At 33.1% G+C, this 16,524-nt stretch overlaps 1 protein-coding gene across 2 annotated transcripts in view; it reads right to left on the minus strand.

Annotated features, from left to right (window-relative positions):
* Positions 1-10,137, minus strand: part of PRKC1_1 (Calcium-dependent protein kinase C) — a 52,123-nt gene extending 41,986 nt beyond the window's left edge. For both annotated transcript variants that reach the window (XM_051211183.1, XM_051211185.1), the window contains exons 1-4: positions 9,808-10,137; positions 9,654-9,768; positions 9,507-9,615; positions 7,615-7,743 (exon numbers count right to left, since the gene is read on the minus strand). In XM_051211183.1, coding sequence (XP_051071223.1) covers positions 7,615-7,743; positions 9,507-9,615; positions 9,654-9,768; positions 9,808-10,004 — 550 coding nt within the window. In that variant the 5' untranslated portion in view covers positions 10,005-10,137. The remainder of the gene's footprint in view (positions 1-7,614; positions 7,744-9,506; positions 9,616-9,653; positions 9,769-9,807) is intronic.
* Positions 10,138-16,524: the final 6,387 nt, after the last annotated feature.

Raw genomic sequence — 16,524 nt, forward strand, 5'->3', positions numbered from 1 at the left:
CTTATTCTAAGTTAGACATCCTATTTGGACGCACCACGTGAATATCTAGTTCATGTAATAAATGGATATGTAAATGAACATAAAAATACTTAGGAAACAAAACTATCTTCCTGACATTTAACCTATTTTCAGTATATGTTCCATAAATGTTAACATGTTTTTGTGTATATTTTACACACATAATCCATTAACATACTCGTGATAATTTCAGTGTACTATTTATAACATAAAGGTTCTTCAAAAGTTTAGTCGAACACTTAGATGAATATGTTTAATCATAGATTGTGTGAGGTGGTTAGTTTTTACGTTTATTCATTACAATAACTCCTAAACAAATGAAAAAAATAATCAACAGCTTAAAATTTGCATTAGGTAACAAATGTGAGATAAAACACAGAACGTTTTCGAAGAACCATATAAAACAAACATACACTGATAAGTAATTATCAAACTGCATCAAATTTTGATTTGTTAAAGGGGAAATAAACATGATAAACCTGAATAGAAAGTATTAAATCACTATAATTGATGTTAACTGGCTCATTCGCATTTTAAAATGCTTAAGTGAAGAAATATTTTGAAGTTTATTTTCCTAGATAATTGATTTCGTTTCTTCAAAACAACATCTTTTAAGAAATTTATGAACAGAATACGAAAACTTGTTTTTTAATCCATTCACATCAGATTTATGCATGAAACTTGGTAAACCTTAACCGTGGACACTACTTCGACGTGGTGAATGGATTTCCATGCTGTGAAAACACAACATATATAGAACAGTTATTCCTGAAATAAATAAAAGGGGTAGTTAAATAAAACCGACAAGAATAAAATGTCACTTCTCTTACCTCAGATATTTCCCGCAAAGCAGGTAAGGCTGATAAAATTACGAAATGAAGAAAGCAAAAAATAACTCCTGAGTTTTCTTCGAATGTCCTAGATACTTCCGTGTCTATTCAAGATATTTTCTAACCCGATATGCACCATAAAGTAACATAATTAGATTTTTATTTGGTAAACTCATAAATTGATTTGAGATTTCATAAGATAAGAAATGTCAAAGACCACTTATAAGGCATATAAATCGAAATCCATAATAACTTCCATACAAATTCGTAAAAACGTACAACGCTTTAGAAGGGATTGAACACCATAGCAAATGAATCAAAATAAAAATAAATAATGACAGGTTCCAGTGAATAAATTGAGTTCGTCTAAATATCTTGAAATCATTTTCAATATTTGATGGTGAATTTGTAGGTGGTACAATCGCTTAATTAACGCCAGTACATATTTTTTTAAAATGAGACTCTATGATTATCAACAAAAAATTTAAAGAATCATTCACAGATATTACGATTTTTCCAAATCTTTTAAATACGACTTCATCCCTTAAGCAACTCCCATCAGATTTATAAATGAGATCATCTCATTTGACTATTTCAGCAAATTCATTCTTTGGAAAATATTTTAAAAAAATAAACTGTATATGATTCAATTTCAGAAATATTTAAAATAAAATAACAAAGAATATGATTTTCGCAAAGCTATTTAGATGAAGGCATCATTTAGATAATTGTACCTGTTTACAACATTTCTCTGTGGTTCAACTATACACCAATGAATAGGGAATCCTTCGAAATAATGTAAATGAGAGATTTTTTTGTAAATGAATAAAGGGTATTGTTTTGTTTATAAAAGGTTCTTATTTATGCTACAGCTTGTATTTTATTTCTATTTTTGTATCGCCTAAATGATACTTGAACTAATCGTTGTATTTTAAATAGGCAAGGTGTTTTTGACAATATTAAGAGTTCAATTTGGAATTTTATAACCTAATTCTTTCATAAAATCAAATGTTATTTTCGATTGTACGAATATTTTTTTACTTATCTATTCAACTGTAATGAAAGCACATAACTACTATTTGATTAAATACTGACCTCAGATGGATTCATTTTTTATTGAATAAGATCATATCATTCCTGTTGAAAATTCTTGCAAAACATATATATATATATATATATATATATATATATATATATTCACAGTCAAATATGAATGTGCACCTTGGGAAGCAAATCTATGTAAAGATTCACTGGAGAAATTAGATCAGTTTGAATTAGGACATATGTAGGGTTCTATTTCGATCACCTTATTTTAAATGAATAAACATTTTATCTGTCAAAAAGTGTCGAATAAAATGATCATGATGTGTAGTGATATAGATCAGTTATTTATTTTTAGTTATCAATTAAAAATAAGTGACCCCTATCTAAATTAATCATAAAATGACCGAAAAGGATGTATCATTATCATATTAGATAAACAAAATTATTTTAAAAAAAAAACATTTAAGGTCCTTTTCTATTCGCTGTCATAAATTAAAGTACATGATGGGAAAATTTATTTAATAAAATGACAATGAAATATTATGACACAAAACAATATATCTTTAATAAACTGAATATTTTAAATGATTTGATTTCATGTTGTATCATTTCAGTCAAATAAAATAACAAGTTACACAAAAAGATTGACCGACTGCTCTCAATCAAGCACCTTAAAATTTTACTTGTACGAGCTTTCAACATTGAAGAATACAATGAATTTGATAGTTTGTATTAAATCTACTCACTCTATACTCTTTTTTAACCACAGACCAGTTTTTTTCCAAAAATGGATCGATATACTTATCATAGCGATTATATTTACGCTAACCGAATAATTTTAATTAAAACATCTTTATTCAATACCATATAAGAGAATGCAATAGAAATCCTTAAAATGTTAAGAAAAATAGAAAGACTATACTTTAGTAATAAAACTAGTAACACTAATTCGTCACAAAATAGTAACCGATGTCGTGTTTGTCTGGACCTTAGTGATGATTAATTGTCTGAGCTTCGGTGCAGCCCTAACCTAGTAAACTTGATATATCAGTGAACTGTGTTCGATGTTAGGTGGTTGGAGGTGATCAATAAGCTTTGTATTATCTGGTACTCGTCAACAAAGTGTATCTGCAATTTCGAAGAACTAAATCCTTCTAGTGGGATCAAAATTCATTTCAGACCGTGTTACTACTTCTACTGCACTGGGATAAGTCTTGATAACGTTAACTCGCTGTGCTAATGTGGTATGGCATCTTGAATTGATGCACAAATGTCAGGTTTTGCGTTGCTTGTGACTGACTGACATTGATATCAAGGCATTCAGGGAATGACTCATCATCTGTGAAATGGAAATATTTAAACTGTTCAGTAACTGAGTAGCAACGAACATGTACAGTGCTGAGCGTTGGTTGGATTTTTATAATAAATTTGACCTAGTTACTAAATCTAATGTTTTTTATCCACGCATCCAGCAAGTATTACTGAGACGGACAAGTCAAAATGACAGAGTTCAGAAAAATACAATACAAGTAATTCAAATAATTATTTGATCATGAAACCCGTCACATGAACTAAAACCAGTACATAAATATAAATGAGATTGGCGGTATTCCACTTTAGCATAGATTTACATATTGTGTTCATCACTTCCGATAGTTATTTATTAGATAGTTGTTCTCTTTAAAATATACTGAACGAATTAGTTATATCAAAGGATATTCTGTCGACAATGTAGGAAAAATAATTAAATTCTCAGTTTCAAATGTCCAACTAAGTACGATTTCTGATTTGAAGTACAAATGCCGAATTATTCATTTTTCTATTTCCAAAATCGCTTCTTTTCTATTACATTGCAATTGATCGATACCAGTAAGCACAATTGCAATATATCTACCTAGTGTGATTAGTGGCCACTTGAGAAAATAAAGTCAGATAAAAGCAGTTTTGCAATTACTATTATTAATGAACATATAAAGGTAATGCAAATAAACGTTATTTCACAAATAGAATTCACTTAGATAGATAACAAATAAATAATTCAAACAAACATTAATCATATCCTTTACCATAAGTGTTTTTTCTCAAACATTTTATTTTAATCTACATCCAGCATTTTTTATTGTGGTATATGCAAGGAAAATAACTTAGATTCCATTTAATGCAAATATAGAACAGTGAATAAGGCTGTCATGGCAAAGCTTTCTGTCTCACTAAAAATTGTACAAATGGGAACTTTAGAAACCATCTCCAACGTTAATAAACCATCCTTAGTATAAATTTACCACATCCCCTTATTATTTATGTCTACATATAAAACTTGAAATTACTGTTCACTGACTTATAGTTTACATGTATTTTTCCTCAATTTATAAATTATCTAAATATATTTAACAGAAAATACAGCACAACAACTAAATACGTCAGTCAACAAACATCAGCTGAATGAAAAGATCTTGATTGTTATTTGACTGTAGAATACGATTCAACTTTTCCTATGAAAGGTTGACAGACCAATTTCCCGCCGATACGGAAATCAGTCTGTAAGCACTGGAACAGTGTTGGGATAAAATCATTCGATAACTTCTAGTAATTTACTACTTTTTGTTGTACATTCTGAAAAAATCTAACTATGCCACATCCGAAGAATACATAGTTGACAAAAATGTACCTTAACAGTTGCCAGAATAACGACAAAAGATATAAACCACTGGAATCAGCTGGAGATTATTTCAGAATGACAAGTTTATCAAATTTAAAGAAAGACACCACAAAAAAATGGCATGATCAAACAAACATAAATGAGATGTTAAAAGAAGCATTTTTCGATCAGTCCGTTGCATGCTATGGATTTAAGACGAAAAACACACTAACATGTTATTTGGATCATAAAGATATTACACCAATACGATAGGGTATGAAACCGTGAGCTAAAGTGTAGCTAACGTCAACAATACCGATCTCTTCGTTTTCAATATTATCTTCTACATCACATATTATTTTAAAAAACGACTTTATACTTTTAACACTTTTATGAGAATCATCATCCAATTAACTTGCCAATAAACTAATATCATCTAAAAAATATAACAAATAATCGAGACTCATTTTTATTCTATTTTTAATCCACTTGTGTCGATCTATATTGGTTAAAACGTCCTTTGAGAATTATTGAAGTAAACTATCAAGAATCATCCAAGAATATTGTACAACACTACTGTGGAGCTCTTAAACTATGATTAAAATTGGTCATTTTGAATACTGGTGATTTTTTAAATGTCTTTTTATTGATCAACATGTGATTTAATTAACACGCTAGATCGATCTTCAGACGTGAAAGTTTGAAACGCTATAAACCAGTCTGTTGCGTACACCAAACAAGACTTAAATTGTTTAAAAATCATAAATTAGATATGTGTTCAGTGACCCTCCGGGTTTTATAATGTTTTACAAACTGTCATTTTATGATGACAGTTACTTCATAATTAGAAATAGCTCATCAATCAAGTGAAGTATATATACTTGCTTTTTAATCAATGATGCACTCCCAGTTTATATAAGCAAATGTTATAAGTTCCTTAACAATAATGCGATAATTGTCAAAGTAATAATCGATAGTTCAACTATATAACTTAAACTTGTACTTCAACCTTTCCGATGCATATATTCACTCCCAGAATGTTAATATGGTCACAACGTTTTAGCAAATCATCCACAATATCAATAATTATATTGTTAATTATTATATAACCAGTTGGCAGCCATCATAGCCATGTTTAAAAATAAGTGCTCAACAGTAAATAAATTGTAAAACAATGATCACAGACACAATATCGAAATACAGGTCACTCAAAGAAATATGTCTTTGAATATATGTAAATTATAAAACATATATGTATTAGTAACGTTGCTACTGCCACAATTTACTGTTGTAATTAGTTTCTGGAACAATACTGATGGGCACAAAGATTAATTCTCCAATGTTACAACAATCTGAATCAAAAGCATGTAGCAGAAACTGTAATTATGATTTAATGGGAACATTGAAAATCCAAACACTAATGACTAAGCCACACAAATAACAAAAATTCACACACATTCAGTCCCTTTTCTGATATTTTCAATAAATCAAAATGAATAAACGGAACTAGAGAAATTCATTCATAAATAAACTTGAAAATCGACACTTGGGCAAGGAATTAGGAGTGGATTAAGACTTCTGGTTACGGAATGCTAACTACCCGACTCCAGTTTTCTGTCTCATTCAGAAGTAACACAGTTTAGATTTAAAATGTATAATTTCTGACAAACGCGGAACTGCATTTACTTTTATGTGCTGAACCGAAAACTGTCATCATGTTCATTACAAGTATACATTGAAATACAGTGAACTTTTGCTTATATGTGTACAAACAACACACAATCACTTCGTTCGAGTATAACCGGTAATCTGTATTACGTGTTAGCAACGAGGCCATAAGTAAGCTATTAGTTAGCCGGCAAACAAATCTGTAAGCTATAATGGTATTAAAAACAAAAATGCATGACCCTTGTGTAAAAATGGATTGTTGCAAACAGTTTTCCTAGTAAACGTGAAAATCATGTAAAAACGATAAGTTGAGGTAAAACACTAACGAATGATAAAAACGATTTAGTACCACGAACATTAGCAAACGGAAAACATAATTCCAATCCAAAATGTAAAGAACTAATAATAAACAAATATCAAGATAAGGAACATTTTGTCTGATACAGCTACTTGTTCAACAGAAAAACATTTACTAGGTTTGGCAGAATTCCTTTTTGTAGAACCTAAAATTTGTTAACATCACCAAAATAAACACAAAATAAACTCCCATGGTTGATCATCTAAAATGTTGTAAAAGACATATTTCAAAAGAAAAAAAGTTAAATAAAAGCCTAATGCTAAACGTTTTGTTTTTGGTTAACTTTGACAAAGCAAAGCCTTCATGCTTCCCGCAAACTCATTAGAACGATTGAAATTTTACTCTACCTGAATATTTGCTTAAAGCTCGAGTTGAAATCTATAATGAACAAAAAACTAATCTTGACCGAAAGTATACATAATGAGTGTAAGAATTTAATGTTCCGTAGGTGTTCAAAATCAACAAAGTGAAATCTAAGTCGCCGTTGTGTGGATGAACAAAAAGTTGATTCTTAATTTAAAATTGTTTCTTATGATCCAAACATCTTGTAATACAGAGTATGTAAAAATAAGAACTGACAGAAAAAAATAATGTTTTCATAATTATCTATCAAAATGACACGAGACACATCCCGAACAAATTTTAAAATACAAGTTAGAGATTAGAACAATCATGAATTAACAAACAAGCAGATCAAAACCTCTGACACGCAAGTATATTTTGCCATCAAACTTACTGCCGGTGGTTATTTGTTGATCGCATACAACTCTCTGCTAACCATCAAACGAAGCTTAAAATTAACAATGGTGAAAAGTGAGATTTTAGATGTTATGAGAAAAATAATTCCAGAAATCACAACACAGTATTTAGCTATGCATGTTTATTTGTCAGTGGGGATTGATAACTGTCAATTATAACCATATCAACCACTTATTGCTCAGTGGTTAGGTAACTTAAATTTAGTACGACTGTAGAAACTAAATGATCATGAGCTAATTCGTGCATTAAAAGTCACTTTCATTTTCAGCAAATTAAGTAACTGAAAAGCAAGTTCTTACTTTCAACTTTTAATCTTCCTGTTTGAGCTGTAATTGAAACCTTCATCCGGCCTCTCCTTTCTGTATGATCCATTCCACAAAGTCGTGGAGCCTTAGATGTACATCTCTTATGAACATTTAGATTGCAGTCTGTAACGTGACAAAGAAAATTTGACAAACTGTATAGAAGCAACAAATAGGCTAATAAAATTCATTACTTAAAATACATTAAACCTCTATTCAAAATAGCAATCATAGTTTCTATAATTGCCGTCAGCGGTTCTTAAGAGTTTTATATGCCACAGATGATTGAATATGATAATATTAAACGGATAACACAAAAATCATCATCAATTAGTAAATGTTACACAGTCTTAAGTATGCAACTTAAGTGAGATAGTATAATAATTACCAGTAATTGTCTTCCCTATCAACAAATTTATGCTTATTTATTCGACAACTATCTTCAAAGCCTGCTTTTTTGCGTAGCTTGATTTGTATTACAATCTATTCCACTTTTACCATTTTTTTTGCTTCTACTATCCTGATATATATATATATATATATATATATATATATATATATATATAAAATAGTTTAAGTTTCACATATGCATAACTTCGTAATATGTAAACAAGTTAGTAGATATATCAACTTAGTAGTTCGATGGATGGCCTATTGTAACATAAAAGGAAAAACAATGTGTCCGAATTTCAGGATGGCCATCAACACACATAAATCTAGCTGACGGGTCTCAAGTGGGATGAAACATGCATCCTAGATTTCATCGCCAGTGACGATTTGATTTTTAATTTTCTACTGCAATTTCCTATTCCCCAGCCCTTTAGCATTTTTGGTTAACAACCACATCAGATGCATACGACTTGAAATCTACAAAGCTTTTATGCATGATCAGTGATTCTCTAGTTCTTTAAATTTCTAACTAAAACTCACTCGATTAGGCACCTCGCATTTGCACAACATTCCTAAGTAATTCCACTACATACACTACTGTTAGGTAATATTGTTGGCATGTCATTCGTTTACTCAACCATGCTTATTAATCTAGGATGATGAATCAGGTGAGTTACAATGAATCAGTTGTATCCATTTTAATCTTAAAACATAAAATATCCAAATACTTCGAAAGATTATGAACTACAAAAGCAAAAAAATCCTAAATACCCAGTTTTTTGGGTCCAGGGTGACCTTGCTTTTGACTACTTTTTATGTGATTCTAGTAAGATTGAACACATTTTAACTAGAAAAGCTTTTGGAAGCTATTTCAGAAGTCCATTCCTGTAAATGTTCTTTTATTTGTGATATATTTGTGTTAGTTATCATGTAGTAATCTAAGACTTAAGTCAGTTTAATACAGTTAAGAATTAGTTTCTACGGTCACATTTTCCTGAGACAATGGTAACTATGACTTCGTAGTTATACGATACAAAAGGAAAGGTTACGTAACTAAATAAACTAACATGAATTCGAACGTAACATTTCAGTCAGGCATCTAATACAAGAATACTGCAGTTTTGCGCAAACATTATATGAGCTTTAACTTTGAATGAAATTGAGATCATCCGCATTTAATTCAATTCTATTAAAAGCGTTAGTATAAAATACCAAATCTAATACTAGGGGCAGAAAACACATCGTTATTTTTAATATACAGCAATGGTAAAGTTCAGATCAAACAACAAGTAATTTAGAGCTAAACACAATTGTTAGATATGATGTGAATGCTTTAGAAAATTACTAAATAGTAAGCATTGCTCAGTAGATTACAAAATAAAACTATTCAGAATGCATACTGAAGACATTCTCTCCAAACGGAATTAGGTAAATGATTGAAAAACGTAAAGTTATTTACCAAATGTGCATTTAAAGCTATCTAAGATACGACTACTCACTTTTACATTTATACCCTTGATGTAGCAAACCATAAAGAAGAGAACCACAGTGATCACAAAATGTTGGGCTTGTATACGTGTACAGCACGAAATCGTGCTTTTTCTCAAACTAGGTAATTAAATAAATTCATATTGTTTCAAACATACGTCTGTATCTGGCCCAGTATCTGCGCCAGGGCATTGAAAAGTAACTAGTTGATAACACCTTTTATGAACCGTAAACAGACAAGTTTTGCACTGAACACCTTGTATACCAAGGCCCCTAAAATAGAGATGACGTATATTGATTTCCAAAAAATACCATATGAAGTCTTTACAATGCCCGCAAAATGTGAATTGTTTTAAGAATCGTGCAACAAACTCATGACCCTTCACATATGAGACATTCTTTTCTCGCAATGCACCTCGCCTTGCAAAACGAACAGGATCTTGAACTGATGAATAACCACTAGAAGTAAGCTTATTAGCCTCTGCAACCGATGCGGAGAGAGATGACATTTAGCAAGAATTCGAAATTGTTCCCATATTCTAACCTTCGAAACGACAAGGTAAAACACCAGATTTCTTTAGAGTTAAGATATAGTACATTTCATCTTGAAGTATCACTGAAAAAGAACAATCCGTCTTTTCACCTTAACTATATGTTCTTAACTCAGGAGGTGATTAAAACTAGTTAGCATGAACATTCATTATTTGATAACAGACGGCACGATCTATTTCGGCATCATTTTAAGAAATATAACATGCTGAATGGCCTGTGTTAATCCTAGTAATAGTCTACCAGTTCGTTTGATTTCAGTTATCTTTTTGAGGTAAAGAGTTAGGCCCGCTGATGATTCGATAAGACAGTCAGAAGTAACGTGAGAAGTAATTTATTATGGGACTGTTGACATCTTGGAGTGTCTTCGTAAATGCTCGGTTTTCGAATCCAAGAAGAATCGCGATACGTGGAACACAAAATTATCATTAGTCAGTTTAAAAGTTATGTTCAAGTCTTTTCTAGTTCGATATGACTGGGGGAATATATCTATTTTACCTAATATCTCGTCATACATCGACTCTGTGATTCTGAGAATAAATTTAAATGTTAAGTGTTTAAGAGGACCCGAGCCAATGATCAAGTTATTCAGACACATATGTCAGTACTTTTTGGAATATATATTCACTGTCCGTTCGTCCTAAGACCGAGTAACCAGTCAGCCTTAGCCTAAAAGAGACAGTGAGCTGCTCGATTGACAATAACACCCAGATCAATTTATGCACATACTACAAGTAGTTAAACATTACTCCTTATTGTGCGTCTGTACCCTAGTTACTAATTTAAACTGCAATACGCTTAAAAGTATTTGCATGTAAAGAACAAATTCTAGACCATTCAGATAACTTCTATCATTAACACGCTCTGAACTGTCACCTTCATTCCTTACTTCTCCCCTCCCCCACATCCTGATAATCTCAGCATACAACGAGACCTGTGGTGATAGATCCTGTGACAGAATGAATATTGGAAGATCTAAAACGCTCAAAGCCCTTTCCCGAATATTATTATTTATATCTTCATTGTATAATTAGCAGATATCTATATTGTTACATTCCAACATCTCACTTATTATAAACTTCCATTAAACCTATTAACTGCTGTCACACTATTAACCATTCCTCAATTATTGTTGGCTGATTATGTACCGTTTACTCCATCGTCTACCATACATGGTATAATTGTGCTTAAAGTATGATTTCTTATTTAACATACTGTAGGGCCACTAATATGTCACTAAGCCCTAGCCAAATCATCCGGCACTTGGGTCACTGCATATCAAACGGATCGTTGATCCCTGTCAAGCTCAAGGACAACCAACTCACATCAGTTGATCGCATGCCATGGACTGACGCATGCGGTGGTGGTTTCTCTATCTTCTCTCTACTCATTCTTACCAATACATTTTCATAGTAACGTCCATTGTGTTGCACGGTATTCAGAGTAGCCATAGTACTTTAATACGTTGAAGGGGCAATTCACGTTAATTGCTGACCACGAGGTGTGACTTCTAAGTTAGTTGGTTCGTCATGCCATTCCCGTCTAACTCGAGTAGACCTCCAATCATTCGACACAGACCATCTACGTTGATGATCTACAATACTCTTTGGTTTGAGAAGTTCATTGTTTCATCTATCCTTTTTTTCGTTACCCGTTGATTTGATTAAGAAGACCTCCACATCTCAGCAGAAGCGTGGACTGCAGTGGATACATCGGGCATTGGACTTAGACCATGTAAGTGAACTAGACATGCTACCACATACACACTAACAAATGGGGACGAAGACAATCACCATGGAAGCGGCTTCTGTAGCAGAAACCCGGAAGTTCACAAAGGAAACACCGAAATCCTGAAGTACAACACAGATATTTATAATCATACATATACATTTGTACCTTAAACAAAATATATACGGTAATAACAGATACAAATCATTATCTAAGGTAGAAACTGACCGTTCGCAGTTATATAAATCATCCATTTTAGTTTTCCGTTTTAACGATCCCGTAGCTTACTTTCTGCACTTCCCTCTTTCAACACAACATTGGTCACTATTTATTAAATATTTCCTTTTTTGGCTACCTTGGGTGCACAGACATTCTAAAAAGGCCTCACCTGAACAATACACTGCGCAATTATAAATCCTTTCACATATATTATGCCAAAAAATCATCGATGGCCACGATTTCACAAGACACTACGAAACGTAAGCTTGTAGAGTTATAGTCTACTTCAGTATTAGTACTGCTTTAATAATTGACCTAATCCTAACATTGCGGATTTTTCGTGATAGTAAAAATAGTATATTTCTGCAAGGACAGGTACACGCCATTCTTATAGACATGGATCTAGAAATTACCACATCTACTGGTTCGCAGCATGCATCCCAAGCAGGGTTGTTAAATAAATATAATCTAGGAAAGTGAATATCAGTTCATTCCTTCATATATACTGAGTAATCTTCAAAACATTCTCCGGAGTGGCACGTTACACACCAGATTCAATCTTGGCATAATTGTATTAAGATCTTGGTCGTGCTAAGTATTCATGCAGTGCAAATTTTTAAGTTTATACTTGTTATAAAGTAGACTTGTAGAGCGCCTGGTGTGAACCATGACCTCGGGAAGACACGTACATCTAGTTTATTACAGATGTCAGAAGTTCCATAGCTGTACCCTCAGAGCAAGATTCTGAAAAAAAGAGAAACCGAGGAGCCACAAGGCACTTGGATATGAACGATAAACAATGCTTAACATTTCGTGGTGGAACAGACAAGGGTATGATAAATTATTTGAATAAATTCGCACTAGCTCTTGTTGCTGGAGTGGAATGTCATCAGAGGCTCCAGATGAGAGAATGCAGTGATAAAGAACAATAAGTTGTGATATTTATCAAGGTGGAGTAAGTTTAAATGAAAGAAAGGAAGTCAAGGTTGGAATAAGGAAGTTTGTTTACTAGAACAGAAAGTGCATATGGAGAATAAAGTGTTAAGAAAACTAATAAGTATGTCTTTTGTTGTCTGATTTTTTTCTTTTTTATCCATCCGATGCCTGCCACACAGTCCTAATGCAGAAGTCCGAGTAAGTATGTTATATGTTGTCTTAGTAAAATAGTAGGTCCTGCATAAAAATGGAAACATTAGTCTGAATGGTGAGCGTAAGATAACAACCTCAATATCACAGATTGATTGACTTGTTCTCAATCATAATGAGCCTGATTGTCGAGTCATGACAATGCTTTAGGACGATATCCTAAAACCATTATATTTAACCAGTTATAGTGTTGATTGAGGAGTAGCCAGTTGAAAATAGGTATTGTTGTTTTATGTGCTTATGAAATGGAAGAGGTATGTAGTGTTAAAGATCTCGAGATGCCTAACTGTATTATAAATTCTTATTCAAAAATTTTATTAGTAGGTTCCGGAGTTTTGATTTTAAATGTTTGTTTAACCAACAACTACCTGAGAGTTTAGTTATTATACTAGTGCAGTTGATAGTGCCTAAATTTGTAACTTTATTATTTAAACTAAGTTCGTCTTTTTAGGCTAATAATATGATTAACCAATTCATAAACCCAAATACGTATAGCAATAGTGACTATGATGGGTTTATTGAAAATATTAGAGACGACTCAAACGATTTTTGAATTTAAAAGACGTAGAGATACAATGCAACGCATGTACGGGCCAGGGTAACACGCAGGTAGTTGAGGTATTTGACAATTTAAAAACAACAAACATGGCCAGAAAAATAATTTTAAAATTAGGACAACTTGTGGAACTTTAGGTAGGAATATGGCGAGTTATAAATTTTCCATTAGAAGTCTCTGTATTCAGTCTAATTACACTTACAAATATGTGGCAAAAGCAACTAGGACTAAGAAATGTCTTTAAACAACACACTTTTTAGTAGTATATTGTAGTATAAAGATATTAAATATTTCTTATACCAAAAACGTTTGGGAAGCGGTTCCTATGCAATATATACTACTAATCTCAGTGAAAACATATACATGTTAAGTACAGTAAGCCATCCAGCGAAAGAGTTAAACTCGCCTGGATTATTTTTGAAAATTAGATTCAATAGACGACATATATAAGGCCATTCGTGACTAGTAGCAATTATCCAAAAGCATCCAGAATAAAACATGCAGCATGGCAACTAAATCCAGGGTGCTTGGTGCTGTTGACCTTTTGTCACTCGTTAGTGGCTGTCATTGCATAAACCACCCAAAGTGACCTTATGTTTGCGGAAAATTTATACTTTAAACTCACCGTATGCTTTTGGAGTGGTGTTATACTTGTTGTTTAGCAATGGAACTTAAAAATGGGAAATTAGGAAGGCAGTGGTCGGGAGAAAAGATATTACAGGATAGTGCTTGCTTTAAAACACAGTGCGGCGCTAAGTGAAGAAACAATATGAAGAATTAGATTCAGATAACTAGTTAGTCCTTGCTTACGTTGCTTGTCAATGTATATTTAGGTTATTTACATGTCATATTTGCTAGAGTTCGACGTCTAACAAGTTTATTTCGCTGAAGCACATAAATGTTATTAGAGCTTGGTAATGAACCATCTGAGCTAATAATTATTATACATGACCAGTTTTTAGTGTCGACTGAGTTGATATGTTATGAACACTAATCGATATAACATTACGATAATACATGTGAGCATTAATCAGGGGACTAATGGAATAGTGGGTTTACATAAGTAAAAATTGATCGAGAAAGTTAAAGTGGAAGTAAGGATTATTGGTAATAGAAAAATATATTTAATATGGATAAAAGATTATGTTACGACACTCAAGAGTGACCTTGCCTGCAAGGCAAAGCCATGTCGCCCGATCAATTGGAATTAATTGGATTCATCCATCCTGCTTTCTCCTTCGTTGGGTTTTTCTCCACCCAGTGCCACTACAACCTCACTAGAATGAACATCCTAGTAATATGTTGACCACCAACTGATGTGAGTTCCTTTCTGTTTAGTCCCAATCAGTCTACAACTTTCCGCACATATTTTTCGGACCTTCAATTGGTTTCATGTGATAATTAGAAGCATTTGAATTATAGTAAAAACCAAGAATCCCAGAAAAAACGCAGTTGGATCAAGAAGTACTAGATAATGACGCACAAATGTACTACGTTTGGAATTCAAAATCAAGCATTCAACAAGTACAAGGGAATCATTAGTTCATTCAGACACCACATTTGGTTCGTAACCTAACGCCTTGTTTCAGCCTCATATTCCAACTCTATTCTCTTTGGCGGGATAAGCACACATCTGTCTTTAAACCTTCCTAACTACTGATTCTTTGTTAAAAATCTTGTGCTTCATTTTACTGCAACACATAATACTGCGCCCATATATAACCCATACTTTACAAGCTGAAACTGTCTGATATGCTCGTAACATGGTAATTCTGGGATTAGTTGTAATGCATCGTGTAGAATATATTTAATTTAACTATCACCTTGATGAAACCTGATGTCGTAAATGATGATGAAAGGTGTCACCGACTAGCAATCATGATGATAGGGGCTATGATTTCAAACTGCCAGTATTAGTGACTAAAAGTGTCTTTTTTGATCTCTTAACAGTGAGGAGTGTCTTAGTCGCATTTTCATCCGAATTGATAGGTTTCTCATTTCCACGAATTTGGTCTGTTGAGGGTTTAGTGGGAAACGTGCAATTCGGTATGAACTTTCGATAGAATTCCGTCAAGCTACTGAACGCACGCAATTGCTCGATTATGGCCATTTCTGGGTGATACAAAATGACCGGGGCTTCGCTTTTCAGGATGTGGATTCATCAAGCAGCAGTAGTGTGTCAGAGGAAATCTAGGGAGTCTTTTACGATTTAAAATTTCTGAATATGTACACTGATTCTATGTCGTTTGAGTCGTTCGAAAACGTAGTCCAGACGCTAGAGATGAGGTTGTCTGTCCGGACTTGCGATAAGGCAGATACCTCCGTATGTGTAAGTGAAGTTGAGACCTATGAAGACGTGATTGATGAATCGCTGGAAAGTTTGTGCAGCATTTTTGAGCCGAAAGGGATGAGCGAAACTTAATGGAGCCCGAAGAGGTTGATGGTAGCAGTTTTAGAGATATCGTCTGCAGCCATGAGGTATCGGTAGTATTCTGTCACAAAGTAGATATTCGAGAAAACAGTTGCGTCTTTCAAGGTAGCTGTCACTTCGTGAATATGAGGCAACAGATAACGATCAGGAATGGTTTTCTCATTCAGTCGCCGTAAACTGTCAATTATTGCCGTGCTTTTAAGGCTACATCTGTAAATGGGATACCCATTGGTTGTTCACGGACTGGATGATTCTCAAGTCTATCAAGTGGTCGAATTCGTTTCGTGCTAGCCTTAGCTTTTTGAGAGGTAGTTGTCACGCTTTCGAGAATACAGGTGGTCCTGTAGTTGTGATGCAGTGTGCAACATGGCGTGCTACATACGGTAATTTTGATTGCGTT

The sequence above is a fragment of the Schistosoma haematobium genome, chromosome ZW, assembly GCF_000699445.3.
Source record: "Schistosoma haematobium chromosome ZW, whole genome shotgun sequence".
NCBI lineage: Eukaryota > Metazoa > Platyhelminthes > Trematoda > Strigeidida > Schistosomatidae > Schistosoma > Schistosoma haematobium.